Below are 18992 nucleotides of genomic sequence, written 5' to 3'. Positions count from 1 at the left end.
TCAACTTCATCAACCCCCCTAACGTTCACCTTGGGGAATTTTGAGCCCAGAAGAGGATCTGGGAAATCTGAGCTTAATAATTAAACGATTTTGATCCAACGAACTACAATTATTATAACTTTTAGAGAGGTTTTTTGTTTGTAACCGTTTGATCAAATTTCAACAGTCCGGATCATTTAATCCTTAGGCTCAGATTTCACCAGATCCGGAGAGGATCTGGGTTAGGGAATTTTGGCAGTTCAGCAGCCTTTGAAAATTGAAAAATTGAATATCTCTCTCTCTCTCTCTAGTCTCTCTCTTTCTCTCTCCTCTCTCTGAGGGTGTATATATAGCCTACAACCCTCACCATTGTCCTTACACTTCCTCTATTGCAATATAAGCAATCAAGTTTCTTTCTTTCTCCCTTTCATTGTTCTAAAGTCCAAATTATTTACTTAGAAATCAAGAAATGGAGGCAATGAAGATGAATCTTTTTGTTGCTTTGTTGGTGGTTATGATGGTGGCCTTCTCAGGCATTCAACAAGTAGCTGCAGCTGATGCTCCAGCTCCAAGCCCAACATCTGATGCCTTCACATTTGCCCCCACTTTCTTTGCTTCTCTAGCAGCTTTGGCTTTTGGCTTCTTCTTCTAAGCATGATTTTTAAATTTCAGGTTTTAATTTAATTATTTATTGTTGATAGAATTGTATGGGTGTGGTTGATCTTTTTGTTGGTGGATTTGTATTATATGATGTATAATTATTTTTGGTGAGAATGTGAGGATGGTTCAATTTTAGGCCAATAAAGAGGATCGTGGGGGTTGGCATTTGATGTCCTTGTATTTTCTCTATCATTGTATCAGTGATTCATTTGTACTAATAAATTTCATTCTTCTATTTTGTTGTGGTATTTCAGATGAATGTCTCGTCATTGGATTTAATCCAGGAATTCGTATGAAACGTTTCTATACTTAAAGAAAAAACATAAGTGAGTTAGGTCCGTTGATTAGGATACTGTGTTTGATTCTTGCACTTGAATTAGATTTTCCTTCTTGTAGTTTAAAGCATTGCATTTTGAAAGCAAAAAATCTGAAAGAAAAGAAAGAAATAAAGATAATTAGAAAGAGTGGACCTAGTAAATTTGTTGGCAATTTGTGGTGAGAAGAGAAAAGGGTTATGATGGGCTGTAGCTAGCTAAGCTTGGCATGTTCTACTCCATTGGAGTTGTGTGATTGTAATGGTGTACTGGGCATGGTTTTGTAGGGCCTCTGCAATAATGCTTAAGGCCATTTGCATAGTCGAGTGATGAAGATTCCTGAGGCAACTAGGATATCGAGATGACGGTATTACAAACTTATCATATATAATCACATATTGTTATGACATTCCAATTGCATAAAGTCCTTGACGAGGAGGCTTACCAAAAAATTAAAACCAAATGTTTTTTTATTTTTTTAAAGGGACTAGTTGGTGGCTTTGCCACAACAGTCAATCATTCAGGGAGCTGAAAAGACTAGGCATTTTAGCCTCCCATGACCACTATCGTACGATTCACCAGCGCCAAAATCTAACCCAAGATGTGCTGTGTGAAATATTTGTCTAGAATTCATCCCCAACCATTGAGCCACCCTGCGGTGGTTATCAAAACCAAGTGCTTTGATCCTTGCAAGTTTGTTTGTGGCTTGTGAGTTTCATTGCTCTTCGAGTCAAGGAGGAGGAAGGACCATTCAGAACAACTAAGGATTGTATTAACTTGGCCGTGGTCCAAACGAAATTCTCCATTGTGTGGGTCATATCCATTTAATGCCAGAGAATGAATGAAATGACTTGATGCCTAAAATATCTTATATTTTTACATGAAGTTTCGTATAAATATAATGCAAAACAGAGGGTATTATGGTTGAGGGAGTAAAAAAAAAACTATTTAAGAAATATAGAACAACTTACATATGTCGAGTTGTATATCTCTCTCTTCCTCATCAACTAAAATTTTCTCCACGAATATAACATAGATCTAGACACACATCATCATTCATCTTCAATCAGTTCACATAGAATGAAAGAAAAAATGGCTTCTTTTTTTACAACAACTTCACATGGAATGGAAGAAATAAAGTAAAGCAGAAAAGGAAATTGTATTTTTAACAACCAAGGAGAAGTGCATAAAAAAAAAAAATAAAAAACCAAAAAAAAACCAGAAACAGCAATGATGTGAACCAGTGAACAAACATCACATGCATTATGAGTTCTAAGAAAGAATGGTAGGGCCATATATATCATATGAATAGTTTGTTTTTCTATAGGCAATAATAACTTAAAACATTAGAACTCTGTCATTGTTAATTTGTTAAATGTTTCAAGCTGGTGAATCTACTTGATTGTGGTCACGAGCAAGATGAAATTTTTCATAGCTTCTTTGGATTAGGAATGGATGAATAACTGTGACTTGCTACAAGTTGTCCTTTTTTTTTTTTGAAAAGAATTTGTTAGTGTTAGATCCCATATTCACCGTACCATAAGTTTCTTAAATTTTGTTAGCGCCCAAAATATTGTTTTTATAAAGTCTCTGCTTTAACCTTTCAACGTACCGTGAACTCTTAAAATTTCATCTAAAATATTTTGTTAATAATCTTGAGGATGAGTCCCGTTTCGGCAACATTTTGGACCCCACTACTATTTCATTTATATTTTTAGTTTTCAGTTTATTATTGTATTAAATATATTTGTGGTTCAATAAATGGTAAAACCTCTTTCAACTGCCTTATATTTTTTTCTTAATCATGACAAAATATTTTGTAAAAATAAAAAATTTGCATTTTTCAAAAAAATGATGGCTAACCATCACGGTTTTTAGACGGTTTTACAAATTTGTACAAAAGTTGTAATAAAAAAAAATCCTATTTGCTTTCACCTTCACGCATTGTGAGGTTTAAAAAATTCATGTAAGACCTTCCGTTGATATTCTTGAGTTTTAAATTTCTTTTTGTCAGTGTTTTGGCACTTTTGAATTTCAGTCTTCGGCTTAAATATTCTATTGAAAATATATTTGTGGCTCAATAAATATTAAAACCCCTTTCAACAGCCTTACAAAGTTTTTCTTAACCATGACCAAAAATATTTTGAAAAAATAAAAAATTTGCATTACTCTCAAAAAACATGTTGAGAATAATGTTTTTAGGCGGTTTAGCAAATTTGTAAAAAAATTGTTATAAAATCTATTTGCTTTCACCTTCACAATGCCGTGAGTTTTACAAAATTTAATGTAAGACTTTATGTTGATATTCTTGAGTTTGGAATTGCGTTTCGGCAATGTTTTCACCCCACTATTTTCTTTTCAATTTATTTTTCAGAAATATATTTGCGGCTCATTAAATACTAAAATCGTCCAAATTCCTTATTAAATTTTTTTCTGATCATGACGAATATTATTTCGCAAAAATGTTTTTTTTTTTTGCTTTTTTTTTTCTTTCTAAAAATGTGGGCTAACCTTCACGATTTTAAGGTAGTTATGCAAATTTATATAAAAGTTGTTATAAAATCTTTTGGCTTTCACCGCATCGTGAGGTTTAGAAATTCATGTAAGACTTTCCATTGATATTCTTTGAGTTTGGTATTGCCTTTTCGCAATGTTTCTGCCCCACTACTATTCTTTTCAATTAAATTTTCCATTTTTCGGATTAAATATTTTATTAAAATATATTTGTGGCTCAATAAATGGTAAAACATCTTTCAACTGCCTTATAAAGTTTTTTTAATAATGGTGAAAATATTTCTTAAAAATAAAAAAATTTGCATTTAAAAAAAAAAAAAAAGGGGCTACCACGGTTTTTACGTGGTTTTGCAAATTTGTACAAAGTTGACATAAAATCTATTTGCCTTCACCTTCACCGCACCGTGAGGTTTAGAAAATTCATGTAAGATCCTTCCTTGATATTTTTGACTTTTGGAATTTCATTTCGGCAATGTTTTCGCCCCACTACTATTGTTTCCATTTATTTTTCAGCTTTTGGCTTAAAAATTCTTTTAAAATTTCATTTGTAGCTCAATAAATAGAAAAATCGCTTCCAAAGTTCTCATAAAGTTTTTCTTAATCATAACGGCAAAAATTTGGCAATTTTTTTAATTGGTCTCAAAAACTGTGTTCTAACCATCACGATTTTTAGGCGGTTTTTTGCAAAATATTACAAAAATCGTCATAAAGTCCATATGTTTTCACCTTAATAGACCGTGAGGTCTTGAAAATCATCTAATAACACTTTTCATTAATAATCTTGAGGATGAAGTCTTGTTTTGGCAATGTTTTGGGGCGCATTGTTTTTCTTTTCTATTTATTTTTTCAGTTTTTGGCTTCAATATTATATTAAAAATATTTGTGGCTCAATAAAGTTTTTCTTAATCATGACGAAATTATTTCGCAAAATTAAAAAGATTGCATTTTTTCTCAAAAAGTTGTCTAACCATCACGGTTTTTAGGCGGTTTTGCAAATTTGTACAAAAGTTGTCATAATATCTATTTTCTTTCACCTTTACTGCGCCGTAAGGTTTAGAAAATTCAAATAGGACCTTTCTTTGATATTCTTGAGTTTGGAAATTCTATTTTGGCAAAGTTTTCACCCCACTACTATTTTTTTCCATTATTTTTCAGTTTTTAACTTAAAAACTCTTTTAAAATTCATTTGTAGCTCAATAAATAATAAAAACCACTTCTAAATTCCTTATAAAGCTTTTCTTAATCATGACGAAAAAATTTCACGAAAACAAATTGCATTTTTCTAAAAAAAAAAAAGTGCTAACCACCACAGTTTTTAGGTTGTTTTGTAAAATAAATCGTCATAAAGTCGCTTTCACTTTCAATGCACCATGAGGTCTTGAAAATTCATCTAAGACTTCTCATTAATAATCTCGAGGATGAAGTCTTGTTGCGGCAATATTTTTGGTCCCATTGCTTCTTTTTTCCATTTATTTTTCAGTTTTTCGGCATAAATATATTCTATTAAAAATTCATTTGTGGTTCATATAAATTGTAACACCGGTTCCAAATGTCCTATAAAGATTTTTTGTTTTTTTAATATTGAGGGAAAATATTTGGCAAAAAATAAAAATTTGAATTTTTGTCAAAAAGCTTGGACGTCATCGCTATTTTTAGGTGGTTTTGCAAAATTATTCAAAAATTGTCATAAAGTCTATAAGCTTACACCTTCAATGCACAATGAGCTCTTGAAAATTCATCCAACACTTTTCGTTCATAATCTTGAGGATGATGTATCGTTTCAGCAATGTTTTGAATCCCATCACCATTTTTTCAGTTTATTTTTTCGGTTTTCTGCTTCAAAATTCTATTTAAAACATATTTATCGCTCAATAAATGGTAAAATCTTTCTCAACTACCTTATAAAAAATTTTAATCATGACAAAAAATATTTCACAAAAATTAAAAAATTCATTTTTTTTTCTTTCACAAAACATGGGCTAACCATGACCAATTTTTTGTTGTTTTGCAAATTTGTTCAAAAGTTCTCATTAAATCTATTTTCTTTCGCCTTCACTGCATTGTGAGGTTTAGAAAATTCATGTAAGAGCTTTCGTTGATATTCTTGAGGATGGAACTCCATTTTAACAATGGTTTATGTGACAACTTGTCCCTAATTCTACGATTTTATTAATTTTAAAGGTGTGAATTCATGAAAATGCCATTACAATAAAGATTGTTGATTTTCGTTGACTGTCTTTTCGTGACATGTACAAACTATTATTTTAGCGCATCCTCGAAGTCCTCGACGGTATGAACGCGTAGGCGCAAGCGGAATCAAAATCGAAGTTACGGTTCAGATTTTACGAAACATCAAATGCCGAGGGCAAATTGGTAATTTTATGTTTAGAGGTATTTTGTATTCTTTTGTGAGACACGTGGGGGCCACACCTCACTCCTTGCCCTATCTCGTATCCTTAGAGCAATTCTACCCCTAAAGACTTTGCGCTAGCACCCAACTCATTTATCCACTCAGTGAACAGTGATAAACTCCAATGAACAGTAATAGGCCAAGGGCATCTCTGCCCCTAAAAAAATGCGCTGGCACAAACGATCTCCACCCCTACAAAATGCGCTGGCACCCTACCCATTTAAATTTCTTTATAAAAGAATAAATAAAAAAATAGTTTTAATTTCGGATAAGATTTTTAACCAATTTCGTCACGCCATGTGTCATTATCCGAACGTACAAACTATTTTGTGGATAGATTTCCGATAAGATTTTCAACCAATGACCTTGAAGGATGTGTTGAGTTTTTACCAACGACCTTGAAGACCTTGACTACTTCTGGCGCCTTTCCATGTACATCGCAAAACGCTTTCGTAATTTTACTCCACATTTCTCTCTTATTCATCTCATTACCCGTAATCGGATCATGAGTAGTGTGAACCCAACATTCACACAACGTACGTCTTTAATGAGCTTCCACGAAGTCATTTTTTTCTCTCAAAGTGTACAAAATATTGAAATGTAGAAAGTGTAGATATGAAATTAGTTAGAAATATTGAATGTGGTGTAAGGTGGAAGATGAGGGTCAGGGATTTATAGAAAAAAAATTAAATTTTTTAAATTTTTCTGTATTTAAAAAAATAATCATAATTTTTAATAATTTTTAATGTTATTAATTAATCTTGACCGTTGGATATGAAAAATATTCAAATCCAGCAGCCAACGAGCTACCACGTGGCCAACGATCATAATTCTAACCGTTGGGCTTTTTTTTTTAATTTTTGGGGGAAAAAACGTGGACCGTTGATCTGTGATCGGATGGTCTAGTTTACAAGTGAAATTCAATTTTTTTTTACTGTGGAAACAATGGTTTAGAAAAACTAGTCGTTGGAAATCCAACGGCATAGAGTGGGCCACGTCGCCGAGCCCGGGTGACATTTGAGTGCGCCTGCCAACGGGCCCCTTTCTTATTTCTTGTCTCCTACTTGCGCCCACGCTTGAGTGAAGGCCACGCGCCATGCTAAAAAAAACAATTGGGCCGGTCCCTTAGTCAGTCGATTTTAGGCTGGCCTGGAGACTGGCTTGGGCTGGGTGCTAGTCTATTCCACGGGCCGGAGTGGATTGGCTGAGTCCCAGCTTGTTTTTTCCACTAGGTGCCGACCTGTTTTGCTTCCGGTGGAACTGCTCTTACCCTCTAGAGATCTCGGTCTTTCTCTAATTATTTTTCCTATTTCACACTCTCTCTTGTATTTCATTATTCATTTCTCCCTCTTTCCTCTATTTTACAGAGACCAGCAAACTCAGTTACTCCGGCGAGATCCCTTGTCACAGTGCCAACATTCACCACAATGGCGAGATGACACCCTCACCGTGTCTCATTCTCTACCACTTTCTCCACCTCCTCTTACTTTTTCTCAATCATCTCTGCAAGTGCAGAGAAACCACACCATCATCATCCTTTCCATTTTGACGAGCGCATCACCGTGAACTTGGACCTGTCGCGACCACTAACCCAAGATCAACACCATCGAGCATGGACTATGTACTATACAGTGGCTGGTATCTCTGTTCACTCATCTATCCGACCATGATGAGCTTCGGGACCTCTCAAATCTTCCTTATTTAAGCTCTTACGTTTTTATAACCTTAAAAATGGTGATTGGGTGACGATTTAATGCATGAAGTAACCTGGGAAAAATTTCCTAGATTTCTGGAAAAACTATGACTCGTGGCCATTTGGCCACTTTCAGACCAAATTCCCGGCCAACTCCGACCATGAGGGGGCTTCCAATAGGTATAGATTGATACGTTACATTTCTAGCTTCAAGTTGGTTCTTGTATCATTGAATTTGGTTTAGAAATAAGCTCGTTAGGAGCTCTGGAAGTTGGACAAAAAACTTGTAAAGCACAGGCTTTCGCGAGGAAGGCGAGTACTGTTGTACTCGCGGCGCATGGTGGCGGTGCGTGAGGCGCGTGGTTGCTAGTGCAGCCACCTTGTGATGGCGCATAGAGGAGCACAAGATCCCTCCTTAGGTTTCTAGACATGCTGCATCCGAATTTGCTGTTCGTTTTCCGAAATTTGACTGTTTTAACATGGTTCCTTTATTAGTTGTGGTTTGTACGAAAATGCGTAATTACGTTAGTACGTAATATATTTACGTTAATGGTTTCGTTTCTAAGTGAAACGCACCACAAGGATCTTTGGAGCCCGCAAGGCAGGTTCGACTCGACGACATAATCTGTGAGTGGGTCTTTACTTTTAAATATTATAAATTTATTTAATTTCCAATTATCCATTTGAAAAAAAAAAATTCCTACACATACCTAGATTAGACCAATGCTTATAATAATTACCAAAATAATGGAAAATTACGAAATTATCATAAATCCTACGGGATGCACAGGAATGCGTGCCTTTATGGGGTTTTGATTACGACCATGATTAATATTTCATTTATTACTATTATGACGATGTGAATTATCGAATTACTGTGACATGACTATATTTATGTTTTATGCTCATCGTTTGCTGCATCGATGTTGGTACTCGCCCGGGTCAGAGCCAGTCTTTCACGTGTATGTGCACATCCCACCATACGCTCACTTTGGATCCATTGTAGGTGTCAGTCCTGTCTTAGATTGCTATAGGCAATTAGGACTCATATGTACTACGCATAACGCCAGTTCACGTGATTGTAGTACTAGAACGTATATCATTGTTACACCTTATCTTGTTCATGTCAGAATACCTTTGCATGAACTTGTGTGTCAACATGTGTTGATGAGCACTTGATATGAGATGTTTGCTTATGTAAGATTATGTTGATTATGAACGTCATGCATTTACTTACGAAAGATTGAGCCGTATTGAATTCTTGAGCTATTGCAGGTTACGGTAAGTACTTTCTTACTATACGTAGTATGTATATTTTGGAAACTATACTTTACGGCGAGGGGTTATTATGTTTTCGAAAAGGTTTTTACAAAGCTTTATTTATTTTTAGGCCCACTCACTCTTATTTTTTGCCCCTCCAGGTTGTAACAGCTAAACCTTCGTATAGGTGAGGATTTTTGGCAAATCTTATTATTGGAGATTACCTTCAATGGTATAATTATCATCCTACTCTACTGTACTTTATCTATGCTCTGACATCATGTGTGAAATGAGTTTAGTCCCACTCACAAACGCACTCTTATATTTAGGCACTTTTAGGTTAAATTTATTCACATTTTCCACATCACTATACTTTATGGTTTCGTCACCCTCCTGGTGTTGGCCAGCACAGCTCGACTCAAAGTCCAGGTGGACATTCCGGCTCGGGGTGTGTCAGTTTGGGCCTCACTATTATATTTTTCACTTATGTTGTTTAGTTTTCGGCTTAAATATTCTACTAAATATACATTTTTTTGCTCAATAAATCATAAAACCACTTCCAATGACTTAAAAAGTTTTCCTTAATGCTCACGAAAAATATTTCGCAATTTTTTTAATTTTTTTTTTTTTTACATTTTTGAGAAAAAATGTGGGTTAACACTCACGGTTTTTAGTTGTTTTTCCACTTCGTACATAAAACATCGTTCAATCTATTTATTTTCACCTTCGCCTCACCGTGAAATTTCGAAAATCAAGGTAAGTCTTTCCGTTTATATTCTAGAGGGTGGAACCCCATTTCAACAATGTTTTGTGCCTCACTAGTATAATTTTCACTTAATTTTTTAGTTTTTGATTTAAATATTCTACTAAATATACCTTTGTTGTTCAACAAATCATAAAACCGCTTCTAAATGCCTTATAAACTTTTCTTTAATGCTCATTGAAAATGTTTCACGAAAATAAAAAAATTTGTTTTTTTTGACAAAAAACGTGGGTAACACTCACGGTTTTTAATCAATTTTGCAAATTCTTACATAGCTCATCGATCAATCTATTTTGCACATTTGCCTCACCATGAAGTTTTTTGAAAATTAAAGTAAGACTTTCCGTTGATATTCTTGAGGGTTGAACCTCATTTTAACAATATTTTGGAACTCACTAGCATATTTTTCACTTATGTTTTTACTTTTCGGCTTAAATATACTACTAAACACACATTTGTTGCTCAATAAATCATAAAACCACATCCAAATGCCTTGTAAACTTTTCCTTAATGCTCATGGAAAATATTTCACGATTTTTTTTTTTGTTTTTTTTGACAAAAAACGTAGGTTAAACTCACGGTTTTTAGTCAGTTTTGCAAATCGAGGCCAGCTTTACGCACAAATCAAGGCCAGCCTGACTTTCTGGCACCCCCAAGAATTTAAATCATTTTTGCATATTTTTGTTAATTTTCTTTTATTTCTCTTATCATTGCAACAAACTATCATATTCATGCTCTTCAAATTTTATTTTTCCGTAAAAAATCTATTATAATTCATATTTCAACACTTGTAATCAACTACTTAAAACATAAATTTAAAGATATTTGTACCTTTTTTCTGTTAATTTTTCTTTTATCTAAACCTAAACTACATATTAATAGAACTTTTTTGTCAGCCAAACGAGGGTGAAAGACTATTTAACAAAACAAATTTTTGCTATTTTTTGTTTAAGCCTTAACTACATGTGATTTTAACATCTCTAATTTAAAAAATATACACTGAATATACACTGAATATAGTTTTCAATTATTATTATTATTTTTTTACTTTTCAGTTTAAATATTCAAGTAAATATACACTTGTTGCTACGCTTCCAAATACATTATAAAGATTTCCTTAATGCTCAAGAAAAATATTTCAAGAAAATAAAAAATTTTCATTTTTCACAAAAAAAACGTGGATGAACACTCATGGTTTTTAGTCGGTTTTGCAAATTCGTACATTAATCACCGTTCAATTAATTTATTTTCACCTTCGCCCGACTGTTGAGTTTAGAAAATTAAGAGGAGACTTTCAGTTGAGATTCTTGATTGTAGAGCACCCATTTGACAATGTTGGGCCTCACCACCGTATTTTTTATTTATTTTTCGGTTTAAATGTTCTACTAAACATACATTTGTTGCTCAATAAACCGTAAAACTGCTTCCAAATTCTTTCAAAAGTTTAACTTAACGCTCAGGAAAAATATTTTGCGAAAATAAAAAATTTGCATTTTTGTCAAACAACAAGGGTGTTCGACGGGCTTGACGTATGCAAAACGAGGTGAATGATGCTCACGTAAAACAAGGCCAACCATGGCACGCAAAACAACGCAGGCTTCACTCGCAGAAAACAGGCAAGCTTCTATCACGTAAAACGAGACGAGCTCTACGCACAAAAAACGAGAAGGGATCCAAAATTTATGTTAGCCCTGCGCATGAAAAACGAGGCTGGCTCTGTGCACACCAAAACGACGCGAACCTAGGCACACAGGACGAGGCGGCTCTGCCCACATCGAACGAGCCGAACTCCCGGGTGCTCAAAACATGAGTCGGAGTGCATGCACGGAAAAATAAATTTTGAAGAACATGAATATGATAGTTTGTTGTAATGACAAGAGAAATAAAAAGTAACATTAACTAAAATGTGCAAAAATGATTATTTTTATTTTTACTTTTCAGCTTAAATAGTCAAGTAAATATACACTTGTTGCTCTATAATCGTAAATACGCTTCCAAATACATTATAAAGATTTCCTTAATGCTCACGAAAAATATTTCAAGAAAATAAAAAATTTTCATTTTTCACAAAAAAAAGGTGGATTAACACTCATGGTTTTTGGTCGGTTTTGCAAATTCGTACATTAATCACTGTTTAATTAATTTATTTTCACCTTCGTTCAATTGTTGAGTTTAGAAAATTAAGAGGAGACTTTCTGTTGAGATTCTTGATTGTAGAGCCCCATTTGACAATGTTATGGGCCTCACCACCATATTTTTCACTTATTTTTAATTTTTAGCTTAAATATTCTACTGAATATACATTTGTTGCTCAATAAATCATAAAACTGCCTCCAAATGCCTTATAAAGTTTTTCTTAATGCAAACGGAAAATATTTCTAGAAAACAAAAATTTGCATTTTTCACAAAAAACGTGGGTTAACTCACAGTTTTTAGTCGGTTTTACAAATTTGTACATAAATCATTGTCCAAACTGTTTATTTTCACCTTCGCCACACCATGAAGTTTTGAAAATTAAGATAAGATTTTCCTTGAGATTCTTGAGGGTAGAACTCCATTTGACAATGTTTTGAACCTCACTGGTATTTTTCACTTATTTTTTTAGTTTTCGGCTTAAATATTCTACAAAATATGCATTTGTTGCTCAATAAATCGTACATGTCACATCCCGACCCGGGGCGGATCACTTCCCGGGCCCGCTCCACCACCGTAGCACGATATTGTCCACTTTGGGCTTACCATTCCCTCACGGTTTTGTTTTTTTGGAAACTCACGAGCAACTTCCCAGTGGATCACCCATCATGGGATTGCTCTAGCCCCCTTCTCGCTTAACTTCGGAGTTCCCATGGAACCCGAAGCTAATGAGCTCCCAAAAGGCCTCGTGCTAGGTAGGGATGAGAATATACATTTAAGGATCACTCCCCTGGGCGATGTGGGATGTCACAATCCACCCCCCTTAGGGGCCCGACGTCTTCGTCGGCACACCACGGCCAAGGTTAAGCTCTGATACCAAATGTCACATCCTGGCCCAGGACGGATCACTTTCCGGGCCCGCTCCACCACCGTAGCATGATATTGTCCGCTTTGGGCTTACTATTCCCTCACGATTTTGTTTTTTTGGGAACTCACGAGCAACTTCCCAGTGGGTCACCCATCATGAGATTGCTCTAGCCCACTTCTCGCTTAACTTCGGAGTTCCCATGAAACCCAAAGCCAGTGAGCTCCCACGATATTGTCCACTTTGGGCTTACCATTCCCTCACGGTTTTGTTTTTTTAGGAACTCACGAGCAACTTCCCAATGGGTCACCCATCATGGAATTGCTCTAGCCCCTTTCTCGCTTAACTTCGGAGTTCCCATGGAACCCGAAGCCAGTGAGCTCCCAAAAGGCATCATGCTAGGTATGGATGAGAATATACATTTAAGGATCACTCCCCTAGGCGATGTGGGATGTCACAATCCACCCCCCTTAGGGGCCCGACGTCCTCGTTGGCACACCATGGCCAGGGTTAGGCTCTGATACCAAATTGTCACATCCCGGCCCGGGGGGGATCACTTCCCGGGCCCGACTCCACCGTAGCACGATATTGTCCGCTTTGGGCTTACCATTCCCTCACGGTTTTGTTTTTGGGAACTCACGAGCAACTTCCCAGTGGGTCACCCATCTTGGGAGTGCTCTCACGCGCTACTCGCTTAACTTCGGAGTTCTGACGGAACCCGAAGCCAGTGAGCTCCCAAAAGGCCTCGTGCTAGGTAGGGATGAGAATATATATTTAATGATCACTCCCCTGGGCGATGTGGAATGTCACAGTACATCCGCTTCCAAATGCCTTATAAAGTTTTCCTGAATGCTCAGGGACAATATTTCCCAAAAATAAAAAATTTGCATTTTGGCAAAAAACATAGGTTAACACTCACGGTTTTTAGTCAGTTTTACAAATTCTTACGTAAATCATCATCCAATCTATTTATTTTCTCCTTCGCCTCACCTTGAAGTTTTGAAAATTAAGGTAAGACTTTCCATTGATATTCTTGTGGGTGGAACCCCATTTTAACAATGTTTTGGGCGTCATTTGTAAATTTTTCACTTATTTTTTTAGTTTTCGGCTTAAAATATTGTACTAAATATACATTTGTTGCTCAATAAATCATAAAACTGCTTCCAAATGCCTTATAAAGTTCTCCTTAATGCTCACGGAAAATATTCACGAAAATAAAAAATTTGCATCATGACAAAAATCGTGGGTAAACACTTATGATTTTTGGTCGAGTTTTGCAAATTCATAAATCATCGTTCGATCTATTTAATTTAACCTTAGCCTCACAGTCAAATTTTGAAAATTAAGGTAAAACTTTCCATTGAAATTCTTGAGGGTGGAACCCCATTTTAACAATGTTTTGGGCCTCACTTGTATATTTTTCACTTTTTTTTTTAGTTTTTGGCTTAAATATTCTACTAAATATACATTGTTTCTCAATAAATCGTAAATCCATTTCCAAAGGCCTTATAAGGTTTTCCTTAATGGTCACAGAAATATTTCGCGAAAATAAAAATTTGTTTATTTGATAAAAAAAAATGTGGGTTAATGCTCACGGTTTTTAGTCGGATTTGCAAATTCGTACATAAATCATCGTTCAATCTATTTATTTTCACATTCGCCTCACTCTGACATTTTGAAAATTAAGGTACGACTTTCTATTGATATTCTTGAGGGTTGAACTGCATTTGACAATGTTTCCGGCCATACTGGTATATTTTTCACTTATTTTTTTAGTTTTTCGGCTTAAATAGTCTTCTAAAAAAACATTTGTTGCTCAATAGATCGTAATCCGCTTCCAAATACCTTATAAATTTGTTCTTAATTTTCACGGAAAATATTTCATGAAAATAAAAAATTTGCATTTTTGACAAAAAAAAAACGTGGGTTTACACTAACAATTTTTAGTCTGTTTTGCAAATTCGTACATAAATCATCGTTCAATCTATTTATTTTCACTTTCACCTCACCATGAAATTTTGAAAATTAAGGTAAGACTTTCCGGTTATATTCTTGAGGGTGGAACCCCATTTGACAATGTTTTGGGCCTCACTGGTATATTTTTCACTTATTTTTTTAGTTTTTAGCTTAAATATTTTACTAAATATACATTTGTTGTTCAATAAATCATAAATCTACTTTATAATGTTTTCCTTAATGCTCACGAACTATTTCACAGATAAAAAATTTACATTTTTGACAAAAAAAAAACGTAGGTTAATACCCACTGCTTTTAGGCAGTTTTGCAAAATGGTAAAAAAAATCATCTTAAAGTCTATATGTTTTCACCTGCAACATACCGTGACAATTTGAGGGTTAATGTTGGACTTTTTCTTTATATTCTTGTGAATGGAGTTCCTTTTCTGTAATATTTTGGTGCCAGCAACTATTTCCTTTACATTTGGTTTTCAACTTTTGGCTTAAAATATTATATTAAAATTTATTTGTGGCTCAATAAATGGTAACACCCTTCCAAATGCCTTAGAAAGATTTTTTTAATTATGAGGGAAAATATCAGGCAAAAATAAAAAATTTGAATTTTTCTAAAAAAATGTGGACTAACCATCACTGTTTTTGGGCAGTTTTGCAAAATAGTAAAAAAATAATCGGCATAGAGTCTATATGCTTTCACCTTCAAAGCACCGTGATGATTTGTGTGATATCCCGTCCCTAAAATTATTATTTTATTTTATTCTTGACGTATTTCAAATATTTGATTGGAACTAGTTATTTATTTCTCCAAATTTAAGAAAAACGAAGTGATGGGTACTTTAGTCATTTCTAATTTTCTCGACCTTTTCGGTCAACTCTTGAATTGGTTAGGTAGAGTTCGATTCCATGAGCGCGTAGGCGTAAACAGATCTTATTTCCGAGTCCAAACGAAGAAGTTAGAGTCGTTTGAAGTTGATGGTATTTTGGTAATTTTACCAAAATGCTATAATTGGAGTGAAACCTCCAAAAATGGAAGGGGGTTTTCAGAAAATGGAAAAATGGGTGCTGCCTAACCCATTTTAGGGAGAATTAGACCCATAAACCCACAAAACTTGACCCGCTTGTATCTTCTTCATCCGAGCTCCGTTTTGGATGATCTTGGTGTCCATGGAAAGCTCTTGACGAGCCCTACATCTCTGTGATGTTAGATTTCCCCATTTCTTTTCCATCTTTGCAGTTCGAGGTCGCAAAGCTCACGACTTTTCAGGCGGTTTTATCATTTTTCCGGCGATTCCGGCAACGATTTCCTTCGAGTGAGGTATGAAACTTCATCTACTCTTCATAATCTTCAAGTGGGTATGCTTAGTTAAACTTTCGTATTCATTTTAGAGTTGGGTGTTTAGAACCCTAGAAATCCGGTTTTCTCCGGTGAAATTGGACGGTTTCCGGTTAGAATTTATTGTCGGCCTAGTTGTGAAAAGTGTTTCCCTTGTTGAGCTCTAGCTACCATGTAAATTTGAGCTCATCTAGTTAATGTTGAAAATTCAGGGTTTCTAAACCCTCCATCTTGAATTCCACCGCATGTGGCGGTGTGTGGGATCGTTCACGAGTGTTGTCTAGGTTTCAAATACCTTCTAGTAACCATGTGAACCTATGTCTAGCTCGGTTTCCAAAGATTTAATTGTTTGGTGTGGTGATCAATTTGGACCGCCACTTGTTGTGTGATTGATGATAATCCGACCATTGGATCATAATGAAACTTTAGTATGTTATTCTCGAAGCATAATGTAGACTTTGGGCAGTTATGGATCATAAATCTGATTTGCGGATCGTTGTGGACCCCATCGTTGAACAAGAGTTGAATCATGGTCAACATGTCTCGGAACGTTCTAAATAATAAAATTAGTACTATGGGAGACTTAAGTGAAGTCTAGTGGGCCTACATTGGTTAGAGAGTGACTTGAACATATGTGATATGGTTATTACTTTGATTTCTTATATTGGTATCATTTGTGAATTTGACTTGGTCTTATAATGTGATTCTATTGAAATGTGATTATATATATATATATATATATATAGCCATAGACCTATGTTTATTAAACATGATTTGGCTTGTGTACTGATGATGATCGTGATATGTGATTTGACATGCATATTCGAAAGGTGGTTGATTTACATAGATGGTATGATATGATGAAATGTGAGCGACTTAATATATGTGAATATGAAATGGTTTTATAATCATTTTTCCTATAAATTGTTAATTTTCATATTTAGCCAATGATATAGTTATATGAAGTGGGATTTGACGTGCATATTGGAAATATGGTTTGTTTTGTATGATTGGCTTGATTTGATGAGGTGAGGGCTAGTATGAGGTGAGGGCTAGTGGTGGACCGTTAACCCATTGTCATGGGGTTTGTTGCTTTGAAACATGTGTCAATGCTCGTTTCATTATTTCATTTCTTGTTTCGTTGAGCCTTTATAACTTGAGTAACTTGATTCATGTGTTGTTTCATTGATTGGTGGTTATGCAATGTACTCCGCGATTCCGTTGAGTGATGGTCCGGAATCGTATCCTAGTTTGGATTCCGTTGAGTGATGGTCCGGAATCCTTCCTACTCCACTCCGCGATTCCGTTGAGTGATGGTTATGAATCGTATCTTGGTTTGGGTTCCATTGAGTGATGGTCCGGAATTCCTCTTACTCCGCGATCCCGTTGAGTGATGGTCCGGGATTGTATCCACCTTAGTTCACTGAGTTTAGTTTGAGATGGTTGCAAAGGTGTAGGCTTTGGATGAACTGTGTCCCCCTAATTCTACTTTCATTGTGTGTATGTGAATATGGGTGTGAGATGTTATGGTTGTTTGAAATGAACTTTTGGATGTCTGGGTGACTCCCTCGGAGTTTTCAAAAGTTTGGTATTGATTTCTTATGAAAAATTTATATTCAAGGTTTATAAATTATGATTGATGACTGGTTTTATTATTGTATCACATGCTTATTTTATTGTTCCTCACCCGAGCCTCTCAGCTTATCTGAGTGCCTGATTTGCCAGTGCACCAATTCCATAATATTGGCATTGACTTTACATATGACAGGTCTGGGTAGATTATGAAAAACCACTTGATATTTTGGTTCCGTTGAGTGGTCCGGAACCCAATGTTGTTGGATTCCGTTAAGTGGTCCGGAATCATTGCTCTTGTTCGTTCCGTAAGGTAATCTTAAAATCCTAAATTCGAGTAGATGGGAATTACCCACAATAGATATTGTGAAAATAAATTAGAATTACCATGTTATTATTCATAACCCAAGTTGGGAATTATGTAGAGTTCTTTAATTAAATTCGTGAAATGATATATTATCTCACTGATTGATTAACGTAATTAAATATTAATATTGTGCTTCGTGATTCCTTGATATGTTACAAGCTATGTATTGAGATATAATGTTGGAACTATAGTGATTGGTATGATGAAGTGAAATGTGATTTGACTTGTGTACTGGAAATGGTTGTGACATGTGATTGAAATGCATATTGAATTGCTTGGGAGATGTGAGGTCTAGTAATCGACCGATAACCCATTGTGATGTGGATTTGTGCTCGATATTGCTTCGTTTCGTTGAGTTTTCGTGAATTGGGTAACTTGAATCATGTCTTGTTCCTTCGAGCCGTTGTTATGCTTCTTGGACTTCCGTTCAATTCGGTTGGGTGGTCTGGAACTGAGTTCTATTTGGATTCCATTGAGTGATGGTCCGGAATCCCCTTTGGTGCCTTCGTCCGTTGGGTGGTCCAAAATCCCCTTTTCCAAAGATGTAGTCTTCAACCGAATTGTGTTACTCTAGCCTTGCGTTTCGACATGTAGTATGTGTTATTGATGATGTGATGGTCGACATTATTGATTGATGCGATTATGGAATGACGTTGGATATGAGTGTGATTATCATGAGTATTTTGTTGATTATGGAATGACGTTGGATATGAGTGCGATTATGGAATGGTCGACAGTATTTTGTTGATTAATATTTCTAGAGAATAAAGTGTACTTTGTTAATTCTTAACTATGTTACACACTATGAAATGCGATTTTATGTGGGAAACGTGATGATTTGTGTGATGGATGAAGTGGAAATGTTAATCGTCATGTGGGATTGTTATGTTGGATATCATGGTTATTGTTATGATTAGACTTGTTGATAAATGTGGCTAGAGAATGGTATTGTGCTTCGTTGGTTCTTTGAAATGATATATGTTGTGAATTGCGGTATCATGTTGCGACATAATGATTTATATTTAGATGGAGGGGAACTCATGATTTTTAGGTGGGTTTGTTATGTAACCCTGAGTCGAGTAATTTCATGCTTGTCAAGTTCTATTGATTGATTGAGAAATGTTATGCCTTTCGACTTAATCTGACTGTGTTAGA

General features: G+C 35.3%; 1 protein-coding gene across 1 annotated transcript; it reads left to right on the top strand.

Annotated features, from left to right (window-relative positions):
* Positions 1-348: 348 nt before the first annotated feature.
* Positions 349-874, top strand: LOC103964675 (arabinogalactan protein 13-like). Its single transcript, XM_009377634.3, has one exon. It carries the CDS (start codon positions 449-451, stop codon positions 629-631), a length of 183 nt encoding a protein of 60 aa, XP_009375909.1. The 5' UTR covers positions 349-448; the 3' UTR covers positions 632-874.
* Positions 875-18992: the final 18118 nt, after the last annotated feature.

The sequence above is a fragment of a genome, unplaced genomic scaffold (genome assembly GCF_019419815.1).
Source record: "Pyrus x bretschneideri cultivar Hongxiangsu unplaced genomic scaffold, Pyrus_bretschneideri_v1 Contig5, whole genome shotgun sequence".
NCBI lineage: Eukaryota > Viridiplantae > Streptophyta > Magnoliopsida > Rosales > Rosaceae > Pyrus > Pyrus x bretschneideri.
Note: the sequence above shows the minus strand (reverse complement) of the source record. Positions and strands in the feature narration are given on the sequence as shown.

Excerpts from the sequence above, each read along its gene's own strand:
- LOC103964675 (XM_009377634.3), top strand. The coding sequence starts at position 449 with ATGGAGGCAATGAAGATGAATCTTTTTGTTGCTTTGTTGGTGGTTATG.